At 40.0% G+C, this 17,033-nt stretch overlaps 1 protein-coding gene across 5 annotated transcripts in view; it reads right to left on the bottom strand.

Moving 5' to 3' along the window:
• Positions 1 to 17,033, bottom strand: part of SETX (senataxin) — a 90,013-nt gene that overhangs the window by 4,920 nt on the left and 68,060 nt on the right. For 4 of the 5 annotated variants that reach the window (XM_010856778.1, XM_010856780.1, XM_010856779.1 and 1 more), the window contains 8 exons: positions 15,670 to 15,741; positions 13,916 to 14,065; positions 12,842 to 12,949; positions 9,498 to 9,685; positions 8,807 to 8,899; positions 7,694 to 7,858; positions 4,645 to 4,743; positions 3,953 to 4,040 (listed from right to left, as the gene is read on the bottom strand). In XM_010856778.1, coding sequence (XP_010855080.1) covers positions 3,953 to 4,040; positions 4,645 to 4,743; positions 7,694 to 7,858; positions 8,807 to 8,899; positions 9,498 to 9,685; positions 12,842 to 12,949; positions 13,916 to 14,065; positions 15,670 to 15,741 — 963 coding nt within the window. The other variant, XM_010856783.1, reaches the window with a different exon arrangement.

Here is a 17,033-nt window from a genome sequence, read left to right as displayed (position 1 = left end):
AACATTCAGAAAACGAAGATCACGGCATCTGGTCCCATCACTTCATGGGAAATAGATGGGGAAACAATGGAAACAGTGTCAGAGTTTATTTTTCTGGGCTCCAAAATCACTACAGATGGTGACTGCAGCCATGAAATTAAAAGACGCTTACTCCTTGGAAGGAAAGTTATGACCAACCTAGATAGCATATTCAAAAGCAGAGACATTACTTTGCCAACAAAGGTTCGTCTAGTCAAGGCTATGGTTTTTCCTGTGGTCATGTATGGATGTGAGAGTTGGACTGTAAAGAAGGCTGACCGCCAAAGAATTGATGCTTTTGAACTGTGGTGTTGGAGAAGACTCTTGAGAGTCCCTTGGACTGCAAGGAGATCCAACCAGTCCATTCTGAAGGAGATCAGCCCTGGGATTTCTTTGGAAGGAATGATGCTAAAGCTGAAACTCCAGTACTTTGGCCACCTCATGCGAAGAGTTGATTCATTGGAAAAGACTCTGATGCTGGGAGGGGTTGGAGGCAGGAGGAGAAGGGGACGACAGAGGATGAGATGGCTGGATGGCATCACTGACTCGATGGACGTGAGTCTGAGTGAACTCTGGGAGTTGGTGATGGACAGGGAGGCCTGGCGTGCTGCGATTCATGGAGTCGCAAAGAGTCGGACACAACTGAGCGACTGAACTGAACGATTCACTATAGATTTGCTAAAGCCTTTAACTGTGTGGATCACAACAAACTATGGTAAATAGAGATGGGAATAGCAGACCACCTTACCTGTCTCCTGAGAAACCTATATGCAGGGCAAGAAGCAACAGTTAGAACCAGACATGGAACAAGAGACTGGCTCAAAATTCAGAAAGGAGTGCATTAAGGCTGTATACTGTACCCTGCTTATATAACTTATATGGAGAGTATATCATGTGAAATGTCGGGCTGGATGACTCACAAGCTGGAATCAAGACGGGCAGGAGAAATATCAACAGCCTCAGATATGCAGATGATATCACTCTAATGGCAGAAAGAGCCTCTTGAGGAGGGTGAAAGAAGACAGTGACAAGTGAAAGTTGCTCAGTCATGTCCAACTCTGCAACCCCATGGACTGTATAGTCCATGGAATTCTCCAGGCCAGAATATTGGAGTGGGTGGCCTTTCCCTTCTTCAGGGGATCTTCCCAACCCAGGGATCAAACCCAGGTCTCCCGAATTGCAGGCAGATTCTTTACCAGCTGAGCCACAAAGGAAGCCCAAGAATATTGGAGTGGGTAGCCTATCCCTTCTCCAGGGGATCTTTCTGACCGAGGAATTGAACTGGGGTCTCCTGCATTGCAGGCAGATTCTTTACCAGCTGAGCGATGAGAGAAGCCCGGAGAGTGAAAAGACTGGCTTAAAATTTAACATTCAAAATACTAAGATCATGGCATCCAGTTCTACCACTTCATGGCAAACAGATGGGGAAAAAGTAGAAACAGTGACAGATCTTATTTTCTTGGGTTCCAAAATCACTGCAGACAGTGACTACAGCCATGAAATTAAAAGATGCTTGCACCTTGGAAGGAAAAAGCTATGACAAACCTGGATAGCATATTAAAAAGCAGAGACAACACTTTGCCAACAGAGGTCTGTACACTCAAAGCTCTGGTTTTTCCAGTAGTCATGTACAGATGTGAGAGTTGGACCATAAAGAAGAACTGATGCACCAAAGAATTGATGCTTTTGAACTGTGGTGTGGAGAAGACGCTTGAGAGTCCCTTGGACTGCAAGGAGATCCAACCAGTCAATCCTGAAGGAAATCAACCCGAATATTCACTGGAAGGACTGATGCTGAGGCTGAAGCTCCAATATTTTGACCACTTGATGTGAAGAGCCAACTCCCTGGAAAAGATCCGACTCATTAGAAAAGACCCTGATGCTGGGAAAGATTGAGGGCAAGAGGAGAGGGGGCGGCAGAGGATGAAATGGGTTAGATGGCGTCACTGACTCAATGGACATGAGTTTGAGCAAAGTCCCAGAGACAGTGAAGGACAGGGAAGCCTTGGGTGCTACAGTTCATTGGGTTACAAAGAGTCAGACATGACTTAGTGACTGAACAATAGGAAGTTACCAAAAAAGTACAATTTTCACAGTTTTCCCAAATAGTTATGAAAAACAACTCCTTAAAAGTTCAATTTATATTGTAAACTTTTTTTGTGGCAGAAAAGCCTAAAAGTCATATTAACAGCCTTTTAATTATGAAAACATATTCATTATACCCACTGAATTATATCCTGAACAGTACAGATGACAATTCAATTTTAAACAGCAGAAAGAATAACAATGGTCTCTACCCCACTGGATACACTTAAAAGAGTGACATAATAGATTTATTTTTATTAGCCTTATTTTAAAATGTCAGTATTTACAACATATTATAAACAAAACCTTTATCAATCCTTCTGATAAAAGATTCTCAGTATCAACTTAAAATGGAGGATATGCAGCTTTTAAAAATTATTTCAAGGAGGTACCAAACAACGAAAGCTGCAGACCACAGACCTAGGGAAGAGCTGAAGGAGGAGATTGTATTTGAACGCCCTCTGGTGGAACTAGACAAAATAGGGGGAAATACTAAGTTGGCTTCCCTTGGGGCTCAGCTGGTACAGAATCCACCTGTAATGCGGGAGGCCTGGGTTCAAGCCCTGGGTTGGGAAGAGCACCTGGAGAAGGGAACGGGTACCCACTCCAGTATTCTTGCCTAGAGAATTTCATGGACGGTGCAGTCCACGGAGTTGCAAAGAGGCAGATATGACTAAGCAACTTTCGCTTCACTTCACCAAGTTGTCAGGAAAGTTATGACCCACCTAGACAACATATTAAAAAGCAGAGACATTATTTTACTAACAAAGGTCCATCTAGTCAAGGCTATGGTTTTTCCAGCAGTCATGTATAGGTGTGAGAGTTGGACTATAAAGAAACCTGAGTGCTGAAGAGTTGATGCTTTTGAACTGTGGTGTTGGAGAAGACTCTTAAGAGTCTCTTGGACTGCAAGAAGATCCAACCAGTCAAATCCTAAAGGAGATTAGTCCAAGTGCTCATTGGAAGGACTGATGCTGAAACTAAAACTTCAATACTTTGACCACCTGATGCAGAGAGCTGACATTTGAAAAGACCCTGATGCTGGGAAAGATTGAAGGCGGGAGGAGAAGGGGACGACAGAGGATGAGATGGTTGGATGGCATCACCGACTCAATGGACATGAGTTTGAGTAAGCTCCAGGAGTTGGTGATGGACAGGGAGGCCTGGCGTGCTGCAGTCCATGGGGTGGCACAAAAGTTGGACACGACTGAGCGACTGAACTGAACTAAGTTAGCACTTCTGCTAAGATAAACCAAAGACTGTTAAAATTAGAGAAACTGAGTTATTACCCCTAAATGAGACAAAGCAGCAAATACACGTTTATCCAGCTGTGGTTCATCCAACTACGCTATACTGTCTGTGGACCACAAGAGGAATCTGACCCTTCTGGAGGAGCATCTGCTCTGACAGAGGACTCTGATGGCACTCATCTCTCAAGGGAAGCAGCAAGTGGTGCGGCTCAAAGTGTCAGGACAGAAGTGAAGATCCATACACACACCTGCAAACTCCCACTCTCTCTGGCATTAGGCTGAGCTGAGACCACATTAACTAAGTTTACTAAGGGCTGACCAATCCCACGATGTAGAAAAAATTTCTTAAAGGTCATCTTGAGAGCACACTGTGATTACTTGGGTCCTGGGCTAAGATAAGAACAGTCTGGGTGCCTAAAAGCTCCCATGAAGAAGCTGCTGGGGGACTAACAAGGTGGGGGTGAGGGGTAAGAGGAACTCTATTGTTTGTGACCTCGAAATCATTTCCATTTTGATGAAAGATAAAAACAAAACCTCAACCCAGTATGAGTAATAAGGGGCAACCTTTTGAGATCCCTGATCCTCTAGAATGTACCTACCACTAGGGTTCTCAAGTGTCCGAGGATGAAGAGGCTGTACTTGGCTCGTGTGATGGTGACATTCAATCTCTGCAAACTTGCCAGAAATCTAAGCAATAGAAGAAAAAAAAAAAGTTACTTCTTTGTATGGAATGACTAGGCCATGTATCAGTGTATGTGAGACACAGGCGATATTTCTGACAGCTTTTCTTGGCTCCTTCTGCTTTAAAATCACAATGCTTTTGCACCCCTTCTCTCAACACAGGGGACCTGGCATAGGGCAATTCTCATCAAAAACAATAAACAAACGATGTCTGGAGCTTTCCTTCAAAGTGATGCACCTATTTCCTATCGTGACTTAGATATTAGAAATTTTAATGCTGTGATTTTTAAGTCTTAAAACATCCTAAAAATATGACAGTAGATCAATTATGACACATACTGTGGAGAGGAACATGCCCCTGCAAAATATATTGGATTCAATCATCTAATTTTCTCAAGTGAAAAAAGATTCACTCTGTGACATGGACACAAGGAACCAAGAAAAGCAGACCTAACAGTGGACCAACTACATAACTTAAAAAAAAACTTCATGACGTTATGTAATTTTTTATATAATTGAGCAAATGATGGTACTCTCTTAAGAGTGATTAAAAACAGACCTACTTCTGGATTATAAACAAAGCAAAAACTCAAGGATGACAGTTACCCACCCAATTGAGCCTTGTGTGGCATTTGCTCTGACGCATGTAACAATAACACAGTCTTTCTGACGCCCCTGGAAGGCATCCACGGTATCGACTTCTGCTGCCCTATTAAAGAGAAACATATTTACTGAAAAACAGTTATTAAAGCATGTCTATTCCCAGTGGAGAAGCCCTGTGCCCATTAGCCATCAGTCTCTTAATTTCCTCCCCGCCAGGCCCTGGCAACCACTCATCTATGTTCTATCTTTATGGACTTTTCTACATGGGACATAGCTCGCATGTAAATGAAGTTACAGAGCATGTGACCTTCTGTGTCAGGTTTCTTTCACTTAGCACAATGTTTTCCAAGGTTCACATGTGTCACAAAATATCCCACTACTTCATTCCTTCTACAACTGCATGGTTGCTTGTACAAATACACAATTTATCCATATACAATTTTTCGAAGTTTGCGTTGTCTTTGCTAACTATCATGAATAATGTTGCTATGAACATTCCTGTACAAACTTTCCTGTGAACATTTCCCCAAAGCAGGTATGTATCCAGGAATGAAACTGCTGGTCATGTGGTAACTAAGTTTTATGAGGAACTGCCAAACTTTTCCACAATGGTTTACCATTCTGTCTTCTCACCAGCAATGTATTGTTTCAATTTCTCCACATCCTTGCCAAAATTTGTTAATGCCTGTTTTTTCAATGACTGTCATCGTGGTGGATATGAAATGGTTTGGTTATCTAATTGTAGTTCTGATTTGCATTTCCCTAATGATATATGATGTGGAATGCCTTTCAGTGTGCCTGTTGGATTTTTATTTTTTGAAAAATGCTATTCACATTTTTCAACAAAATAAGACTGTCATTTTATTATCAAGTTGTATGAGTTCTTTATATTCTGGATATAACTCATCAGATGAATAATTTGCAAGTACTTTCTCCCATTCTGTGGGTTGTCTTTTCACTCTTTGATAGTGTTGTCTGAAACAAAGGCTTTTCATTTTTATGAAGACCAATTTAATTTTCCTCTGGTTACTTGTGCTTGGATATCACACCTAAGACTGTTGCCTAATCTGAGATCATATGAATTTACTTTTGTTTCCTTACACATTTTATAATTTTGTCTCTGAAGACTCGGGGCTCTAATTTGAGTTAATTACTATATACAGTGTGACACGGGGCAATATTCACTCTGTGCAGGAGGATACCTTATACTAATTCCAGCACCATTTGTTGAAAAAACTGTTCTTTCTGCACTGAATGGTCTTGGCACCCTTCTTGAAAAATCAACTGGGCACAAACGTAAGGATTTATTTCTGGAATCTCACTTCTATTAGTCTATATGTCTACCCGGATGACAGTACCACAATGTTGACAGTTTTGTAGTAAATTTTGAAAAAGTGTGAGCCCCCGAACACTGTTCTGTCAAGTTGTTTGGAGAGTACCTTACACTTCCACATGAACTTTGCAGTAAGCTTTTCCAAAACTGTAGTTTTAATTTTGATGGAGATAACGAACCTGTAGATCAGCGTGGGGAAAGGTGCCATCTTAGTAAGTCTTCCAATCCATGAACATGGACTATCTCCACTTATTTTGGAGTTCTTCAATGTCTTTCAACAACTTTTTGTACTTAGTGTAGGAGCTTTTATTTCTTTGGTTATATTTATTCCTAAGTATTTTGTTCTTTATGATGCTACCGTAAATGGAATTTAAAACAATTTTTTTCAGATTTCTCGTGGCTGCTGAATACAACTGATTTCTGCATACTGATCTTGTATCCTACAACTCTGCTGAACTTGTTTATAAGGACTAGCAGTTTGCACAAATATTGCATTTCCTTTTCTTACTTAACTGCTCTGCACAGAATTTCTAATACAATGCTGCACAAAAGCAGTGAGAGCAGACATCCTATCCTTCCTGATCATATAGGGAAAGTTTTCATCTTACCATCAAGTATGGTTTTTGAGCTATGGGTTTTTCATAGATGTCTTTTATTAGCCTAAGGAAGTTCCCCTCTATTCCTAAATTTGTTGAGTATTTTTATCATGAAAGGTTGTTGTTGCACTAAAATGCTTTCACTCAAATAAATGACATCTATTCAGATGATCACAGCCACGTGGGGTTTCCCTTTAATTATGGTACAGAACACTGACTGACTATCATATATTGAACCAACCTTGCATTCCTGAGATAAATTCCACTTGATCCTGGTCTATAATCTTTTTAATATGCTACTGCATTCAGCTGCCATTATTTTGTTGAGAATTTTTGCATCCACATTCATAAAGGATATATTAGTCTGTAGTTCTCTTTTCTGGTGATGTCTCCATGGCTCTGGTATCAAGATAATAGTGGCCCCATAAAATGAGTAGTCTTCCCTTCTATTTTTTGAAAGCATTTGCAAAAAGACTGGTGTTAAATCTTAATGTTTGATAAATTTACCAGAGAAGCCTGGTCCTGGCTTTGTTCTCTGTTGGTAAGTGTTTGATTACTAACTCAATCTGTTTACATTTAATAGATCTATCCAATGTTTCTGGTTTTTCCCTAGTGTCAATTTTGTTAGTTTGTGTGTTTCAAGGTGCAGAAACTACGGAGTTACTGGATTTCCAATATTTAATTTTTAATTTTACTGTTGAGGTAAAAGGAGACAAAGACACGATCTTCACCCTATACATGAAGGCACTAAAAGGTTTAAATAATTTTTTCTAAGTGAAAATGTGACTATGTATATCTTGCTACAATTAGAATTTAGATTAACAAGTCATCCAACTAAATGGAAAGGTCTGGAGAGTTTCTCAGTCAATTCCACTGTCAAGTGTAATGGTGAAGACCTTCGAAAAGGCAGCAGGCACTCCGTCTACAGGTGCTACAAGTGTAACCTCACTCCCTTCTCAGCACAAGTCTGTGGAGCCAGTGTCCTGGTCTCCTTGTTCTATGTTACCAGGGTCTATGACCCTGCCCCGGGGGTTAAGTTTCATTTTCTTCTCTCCTTCCATCCCCTCTTTCTTCTTTTTAATTCAACAGAGAAACTGGAAAGAGCCATAAAAATACAGATGCCTCACCCTTTTCTATCAAACTCTTTGTCCAAATCCTTCTGAATCATTGTCTTCTGAGCCTTGTAATGGGTTATTATGCCAATGTTTCGGAAAGTAACGTCCCTTCGTTTGTCTTTAATAAGTTTAATTAGTTCCATTACCAGTTTTATCTCTTGAACATTTACATATGAGCTAAATAAGATGAAAAAAAAAATACAAGACATCAAAACTAATAGCAGTCCAATTGTTAAGTTCCACTTTGTTTCTATTACAGTAAAGGGTAGATTGGGAGGCTTTATCTTTATTCAGTCAGAAGTGATTCAAAGAGGCTGTTATAATGACCATTATTAACACTGTACGTATGAATAAACAGAATAACTGCCCAGTGAAACATGAAGCTGTATGACAGAAAAGAGCTTGGAGTCAAATAAGTTTAGACACCAGCTTCTTCATTTGTTAAAACAGGGATAGCCACAGTGAGAACAAAGGTATTTATAATAATGAAGACATGACTAATGAAGAGCTCCTATTACAGATTTATTATCTTCCCAACACTGAGAAAAGAGCTTCAGATGTATCACTTTTCTCATTCCCCACCACAGGCCAAGTGGATCATGCACTAGCATTCACAGACCACCCGATCGATTCACACAATCCAACATGCTCAAAGTATCGTCCACCCTCTGCCTCACACCTTAATTCAACTGTGTTTGTATTTCTCCTTCCCAATATTTTACCCAACTGGAATAATCAATCACCACAGTAATGGCCTGGTTAATGTCTGCCTCGTGTTAGACCACAATAGCCTTGCACTGGGGCCACGTCTATTTTACTCACAACTGACTTAGCAGCAACAGCAGTGAGTTCAGCATGGATCTACTTAAGTGCTTATCACATGTTAGGTAATATAATCCCGACTAATACAATTAAGAAAGAAAAACTGAAAGACTGAAATACATAAAGATATCAGTAATTTTATGATTAAAAAGATGAATTTATCAATCCAGCTAAAAGAAAATGATTGTGCCCTGGCACTAGGCAGAGAGATTTGTATGAAAAGTATTTTGAACTTAAATATAAACAAAAACAATATAAAAATTCTGACACCATCAGTGAAGACTGAAGTATAAGAGAACATACTCATTATCCCGTCTTTCTAAGCCATCTCCAACATCAAACACGAGGTAGGGTTGAAATGGCCAGTCAGATGAGCACCGACTGGTCTCTGTCCCTCTATAAAAGAGCAGCAGCATTTAGAACACAAGTCAAGTCAGAACATTTTTTAAAATTATTACTACCATTTTTCTGTGTGTATGTGGCAGGGAGAGAGCTAGGGAAAAGGGGACAAGAAGGACTTGTCTTTAAAAAAATAAAATTTCAATACACTAAAAGAAAGTGAATTTTATTTCTATTCTAGTGCTAGGGAGAATAATCTATGTATTTAAATATAACAATTATGACTGGAAAATTACTAATACAGTACATGAAAAAAGCAAAGTATAAAATAGTAGGTAAAGCATGGTATGATTCTTTTTTCCCAAAAGAGAAAAAGGAAAAAAAAAAAAAAAAAGATGTGCATAGTACAAGGACTGGAAGTAAATATACTAAAATGTTACTAGTGATTATTTCTGGGTAGTATAAATAGGGGGGTTGGTTTTATCCCCCTTTTCATTTATCTGCATTTGCTACAATCAACATGACTTTTATAATTTAAATTATTAAACCTTTATGTTTTTAATAACAAGACTTAAGAGCACTGTAAAAGAGCTATTCTTCCTAAGCAGCCAAACCTACAAATAAAACAAGCTAACATGCAATGAGAAGAACCCACCTATTTGTTCTCAAGATTCCATCATAAATATAACTAGAAGGAAAGAGGCATATGTCCGGGTGCATCCTGTACTGGATGGTGAGCTGTAAGACGGGCAGCCTGCCAATCATGTTGTGCTCCACACTCTCCTCCAGGAGCTTGTGGAAGCGGGCCATCATCGACTGGTCATAGCCGTAGTCCTGTGCCTTCTGAAAGGGGGAAGACAAAGCAATAATTTCTAACAACTCATCTGTACTTTTCCCACTATTATAAAAACAATTACTGAGCTCTACAATGTACACAGCAAACGTACATCTAAAATGCACATGGCTTGGAGAAGGAAATGGCAACCCACTCCAGTATTCCTGCCTGGAGATAGAGGAGCCTGATGGGCTACAGTCCATGGGTTGCAAAGAGTTGGACATGACTGAGGGACTAACACTTTCACTTTCATAATGATACTAGAAGTATTGTGAATATTACATGAGATCATGTACCTGGAAGACAGACAGTAGTTATAAATTGTTTTCTTTATTTAATTCTAAAAAATAAGAGTTTTTGTAATTTTGTAGAACTGCATAGCAGCAGAGCTAGATATTCTTACATGTATTTCATCAAAGCTACAGTGTCATTGATTAAAAAGAAACTTTGGCTTCATTTTAAAATATAATTTAAAAGATATATTTTCACTTAGAAGCTTTTAAGAGTAGTTCCATGTTATAATAAAAAATAAAAAAGCTGAAAAAATAAATAAATAAAATGCACATGGCATTACCAACAACCAAAGATTCAGAGAAAGAAGATGTTTCTGACTTCCACCTTTGAAAAGCCACGGAGCGTGACTACAAAAGCTGAGGCATATTCTCCTTATTTAGAAATCCCACATACTGTTGATGAATGATGTGATCTTGTGAATGATCACAACCATCGCTATTTTGGTGCTAACAGAGGTCACCTGAAAGAACGGATGAGAAAAGCAGCAAAGAATTTTAACACAGATATTAACCATTATTTCTGGGCTGCGCTCCCACAGCTTGAAAAACTGAATGTCATTGTAAACCAGCCTCTTAAAGACCAATTTCTTCATCCATCCATCCAGGCAATATGCACTTAGCGTCTAAAGCTTCGGGTGCTGAGAGTCTAAGGTGAATAACATCGAGTGTCACAGAACTTAACATTCTAATGGAGGAGACAGACAAACTAAGTTGATTTCATAAATCCAAAAAAGGGTTACAACAAACCTGAAACCTGAAACAGAGGTAATTGACAAATGAAGAAAAGTGTCTTCATGTAATCACAGTTGGGATATACTTAGGATATACGTTTCAATGTTAGCACCATGTCAAAATTGAGAAAGAATAGTGGAAACTTTGAGTATGTTGCAGAAATGAGCACTGAAGATGTATATGCAAAGTTTTAATAAACCTGTTTCACAAACTATCAGAGTGGAGAAAGAAGACATTACTTCCTATTTGTATTATTTATGCAAGTGATTATATAAATATGCAATTTTAAATAGGTCTGTGTAATTAAATAGAATAAATATTCTTAGTCGACATTTGGCATTATCATCTATACCTCAAAAGTTTATCTATTCAAGCTAACAAAAAAACTCATTTACTTCACTCTAGGAAAAAAGAAAATGGATTTATAGGAGGTAACACATTTACTTACAAAAAAAAAAAAAAAAAAAAAAACCGGGTCTGTCCTACCAAATGACAGAGATTTTCATGTTTTGACATGAATGTACATTCCTGATTTATTTATTGACTGGAAAAAAGGCAGTGTGACACAGACTGATTCTGCCACCTTTACAAGGTCAAAGCTGGCACACCAAATGCATACATTCCCTGTAACTACCCAACCTTCTGAATTTGGTAACTTATTGTCTGTTACCCACTAGAATGTCAGCTTTGTAAGGGCAGAGATTTTTGTCAGTTTTCAACACTGTCATAATCCTAGAACTTAAAACAGTGCCTGAATTAGGCTAGCATTCAATAAACAGAGACTGGAGAAAAGGCAACTTTGCACATCCATGACCACAAACTGTTCAAATTATCCACTGCACTATTCACAGTAATTATTCCTAGAAATAGGGGGTCAGAAAGGCATGTTGAGAAAATTAACTTTATAATCATTTTCTGAAAATTTCTCAATAAGCCTGTATTATTTTTATAATAAGAAAAGCCCAAATATTCTTCTTCTCATTTCTGCTGTTCTTAATCAATTACCAAACAAGGCAGTAAAGCTGAGGACTATCAACAACCCCCTTTCGCTAACTGCATGCTAAGGCCCTTCGAGAAGTCATCAGTCAATCCCTGAAACGCTGTATTAGTCACATAACGCAGTGCGGAGCTGGCTCCTCCTAACTCCCCACGAACCCTGGTGCAGCAGCTCTTCCCCACGGACAAGGTCTTAACTCCAGGTCAGGGGTGCTCCTAGCCTACCCCTTCACATGGTCACGCACAAGTGCTCAGACATCAAAGAACTGCACGATCATGTTGATGATCCCAAAGTCAAAGAACAGTAACAACAAAAAACAGCAACACGCTTTCATTACATAACCAAACAGAACATAACTAAACAGAAATGCTGTGAAAATGGTCTGTTCTCTGGGACTGTTCATGCAGCCACTACTCTGCACGCACACTCTCTGTATCAGTAAAATGCTCCAATGTTATTCAGTTTCAAAACCTAGGTGGAGACCTGTGCAAGATTACCCAAAACATCCGGATCCTGACTGTGCCATGCACTTCCAGGAGCAGTTCTAGTGAGTGTTCACACAACAGGGAAGGGGACACAACCGTGCTGCTTGCTCATCTTCCCACAAGCGGAGCCCAGTCTCTTTCCTTCCACCTTCCCTTTCAGAGCGTGTGAGGAACATTATAGGATACGGAATCCTAATACTGTACACATTACTGTAAGAATAATTTATCTTACTGGTTTCCTCAAAATTTGCATATACATAAATATAAATTACGAGGTTGGGATCCTTTCCCTTGCCTTTAGAGTTTTTATCATGGGTTTGGTGGCTATGTTATGAAAACAAATCGTCCCTTAGAAGACCTGCACACTGCCTTTCTCAGAGGGACAGCCCATTGCGCATGGGACATTCTGTTCTTCAACTTCTGGTCTTTTGACACCTACATGCTCCTGTCACACACACACAAGCTCATTATGAACAAAGAATATTTTTGGAGACTTTACTATGAAGGCTCTAAACAGTGGCTGTTCTCTTTCCTCAGCCATTCCCTATTTCTCCCTGCAAGTAAGAGATGATGATCCAAGGAGGATGCCCACCCCACAAAACAAAAAACCAAAAGACCCCTTCCACTTTACAGCAACATGAATGTGAAAAAACATACCACGGAAATGACTGTGGGAGGGAGCTGCTTAGGGTCTCCTACGAGGACAAGCTTGTTGCAACGATGGATGAGCGGAGTAAGAGTTTCAACTTCACAAGACTGTCCAGCCTTGGTAAGAAAGTATAGAACGGAGATACAGTCACAGTTTTCTCTGTTACTTTTTATCCATATACAGTGTAATTCATAATGAAAGTCTTAGCCATTCAAAAACGTACACCTTCTCCTTCTGCACCAAATATCAAAAATAAAGATTTTCTTTGATTAGAAAACAATAAGAACATTCTAAATGCTTGGAGGGGGAAAAAAACCCAAAACAACCCCCCTGCCCCAACACACATACATTGTGGAAGTCAGCCATCTTTCAGGTGCCACTATCACTTGGGAAGCAGCCATAAACTGCAAGGGCCAAGTCCTGTCCCCGGTCGGTCTGTCTGTTCCCGCTGGACGTGTGCCTGACAGGGTTGTGTTACGGCGTGCCCCACCCACCCGCCCGCTCTCCTCCTCAGGAGGCCACTTCACATTTGCAACCCTCAAGCTTCACTTCAATTTGGCAATATTTCCTTCAACTATTTCATCATCTTTTCTATTCCTTCATTTTGGTGAATACTGGATCTCGGATCTCCTGAACGGGTTCTTTATCCTTCATTTTCCATCTCTTTTTGTCTTCTGGCTCTAGATTCTAGCAAACAGTGGGTAACCAATAAATACTTGCTCAATGAATGAACTAGGAATTAGGATGAAAAGCTGAAAATATGGTGCTCAGAGCTATCCAATTATATTAAAAATGCTTCAAAAGGTAACCAGAGATATTCTAAGCAGGAGCTAGACAATCCTTGGGATGGATTTTGTTAAGATCAGGAATACCTAAGACTATAATTCCAATACTAGAAAAGCAGTTTTCATCATGGTGGTTTATTAGCAGCATATTTCAACATACAGGAATACACAGGTTTAAGAGCAGATCAAAATCAGATGCAAAAAGGCCACTATGTCAACATCTTGGCAGCCACTCTTCACCTAGGACTTCCTCCTCACGGCACTAGGCAAGAGCTATATGGCCAACTGCTCACTGACCTCATCAACGATGACACAGCTGAAGGGGACGCCTCCTTGCCCACGGAAAGCAGCCTCGAGCAGCAAGCCACCACTCGTGCTCAGCGTGCAGCAAATGATGTGTGACTCTAAGATGATGATGCTCTGTGTCTTCTGTGGGCGTCCTTGAACCTAAGAGAATAAAAGTTCATCAATGTTCACTTGTATCTAAAAACTTCTTCACTATGATAGGCCTCTTTGCACTGTAACACACTTGCCACTTATGTGGCAGAAAAATGTTCAGTAAATGTCAGGTGGGAACCTGCAATCTAGGAAACAGCAGCACTCAAGGTACTCAGAAGCCATCAGAGAGGACAGTCTGCAGGGGAGTCTAATCTCGGAACGTGATTTCAGCACGTTAAGAAAAATTTATTCAGGGTTTAATTTGGTCAAAGTAAACTTAAAATTCTTACAGCCTGATGTATGTGGGAAGGTATCAGAATAAGAAAGACTAAATAATTCTACTGAACTGTGAAGCAATTATCTGAGTAAAACCAGGAACAAAACTAAGCCTGAACATACCCTTTTCTGTTAGTTTTAGCATGTAACCTTATTCCTTCTTTTATAAGAACCAGTACCAACAAAAACACCTGTGAAACTCATAAGCACTCTACTCCCACAGAACTAACGACCACCTTGGTCCACGTCTATATAATGGAATAAACTGAGATGGAGACTGAGTTTCATCAGAGATTCAGTTAGTCTATTTCTGCTCCTGAAAAGCTGGAGCTGAGCAAATGACAGACTCAAACCTGCACTCTTGGAGGCAGGTCTGTGAGAAGGTGGTGGCAGCTGTGGCCCTCCCTCCAGTGCTCATATGCTAACTGCCATATCCCTCTCCATACAGCCAGCATCATGGTCAAACTGCAAGTGCAATTAATTTAACAACCCACAGAACAATGTGATCAGTGGCAAAAAACCGTAACACCAGTAAACAAAGACTTCATCCTGAAATATGGAAAGATTAATTTGGGGCTGAGTTTAAACTTTAATAGCTTTCCACATAATTTTTATTGGAGAAGGAAATGGCAACCCACTCTACTGTTCTTGCCTGGAGAATCCCAGGGACAGGGGAGCCTGGTGGGCTGCCATCTATGGGGTCGCACAGTGTCGGACACGACTGAAGCGACTTAGCAGCAGCAGCACATAATTTTTAACTGAAAAGTTATACATGCTATAAAAGAATTTTTGTGATCAAAAACAAGTAAAAAGAGCTTATGCTTTCAGCTAAAAATTGAGGGAAAAAAGGCACTTTTCTTGTGCCACATCCCAGTCACTGTTGGTCTACCTGAATTCAGACATGTAATTTTCTTTCTTCTTTATTTTTAATACAGGAAAACCCTACAAATTTAGTTTCATTAATTATTCATATGACAATTACCATAAATTTCTGGGTGGGAGAGTAGAACACTGAGTTTCAGAAAAAACTATAAATGTACAAGCAGTTACACCATTTTCTCTATTTTTGTATATGCTTGATATTAATTTTTCATTATAAAAAAATTTTATTGATTTATATACATTGTGACCACACATGCAGCTTGAGGGATCTGAGTTCCCTGAAAAAGGGATTGGATTCACATCCTCTGCATGGACGTGCAGAGTCCTAATCACTGGACCACTGGGAATTCTCAGATTTTAAATGTAACTAAGAAAAGACCATAGGCTGTCTGAATGAACTATTTCATAATTTAAAAAAAGAAATGCCAGGAAAATGCTACAGATGAACTACTTACCTCTTTAATTTTAGAAGCAAGCTCCTGCCTTTCTTTTGAAACTCTGGCAATTTTTCCATCTAATTCTTGCCTCTGGAAAAAATTAGACTGCTATCATTAAACTAAGCATTTTAAAACGCTTTCCAATGAACTGCCTCACATTTCAAAAAGAAGAGCCAGTACTTTACCAATGAAAAACTGATTCGCCCAGTGTGTTTCCCCTACCAGTCTCTCTATACTACTGTGTATCAGAGTTGAGCTAAGCTACTCCAGGGCACTGCTGCCCTGACATCCATTGTGTTTGGCAAGGTGCCTGCCGTGACTTCAAACTGACACTCGCCCCTCACTCTTGCAAATGTCTTATATAGCACCCAGAGAGTCACCAGCAAATGTTCGCTCTTGTCGATGCTGTTTCGTTCCAGCACCTGTATGCCTTATACGTGACCTTGAAATAAAACCCTCCAAGAAACTTACCAAAACCCTGCTCTTTCCATTCAAACTGCCCAATTCAGCCTAGTCTGGATATGTCAAAACACTCCAACCATGGACCCTGATAGAGATATGTGGCCCAGGGCCTGCCTCTGTCTGCACTCTGCATGGACCTCCTGCGTGGCCCCTCAAGGTATGCTATGTACCTCCTCCAGGACCTGTGAGTAATAAATCTATTGCAACTTCTCCTGTGGTCTGTTTTTAAACCTCAGCTCATTACCCAGCAACCCAACAACTAACACTCCACATTCCATTCAGTAGGTGTTAATTAGCCAGACATCCTGGAATGTGAAGTCAAGTGGGCCTTAGAAAGCATCACTACGAACAAAGCTAGTGGAGGTGATGGAATTCCAGTGGAGCTATTCCAAATCCTGAAAGACGATGCTGTGAAAGTGCTGCACTCAATATGCCAGCACATTTGGAAAACTCAGCAGTGGCCACAGGACTGGAAAAGGTCAGTGTTCACTCCAATCCCAAAGAAAGGCAATGCCAAAGAATGCTCAAACTACCGCATAACTGCACTCATCTCACACGCTAGTAAAGTAATGCTCAAAATTCTCCAAGCCAGGCTTCAGCAATACATGAACCGTGAACTTCCAGATGTTCAAGCTGGTTTTAGAAAAGGCAGAGGAACCAGACATCAAATTGCCAACATCCGCTGGATCATTGAAAAAGGAAGAGTTCCAGAAAAACCTCTATTTCTGCTTTATTGACTATGCCAAAGCCTTTGACTGCGTGAATCAGATTAAACTGTGGAAAATTCTTCAAGAGATGGCAATACCAGACCACCTGACCTGCCTCTTGAGAAACCTATATGCAGGTCAGGAAGCAACAGTTACAACTGGACATGGAACAACAGACTGGTTCCAAATAGGAAAAGGAGTACGTCAAGGCTG

The sequence above is a fragment of the Bison bison genome, unplaced genomic scaffold (genome assembly GCF_000754665.1).
Source record: "Bison bison bison isolate TAMUID 2011002044 unplaced genomic scaffold, Bison_UMD1.0 scf7180017864375, whole genome shotgun sequence".
In the NCBI taxonomy this organism is placed as follows: domain Eukaryota; kingdom Metazoa; phylum Chordata; class Mammalia; order Artiodactyla; family Bovidae; genus Bison; species Bison bison.
The sequence above is the reverse complement of the archived record's forward strand: the minus strand, read 5'-3'. Positions and strand labels throughout refer to the sequence as shown.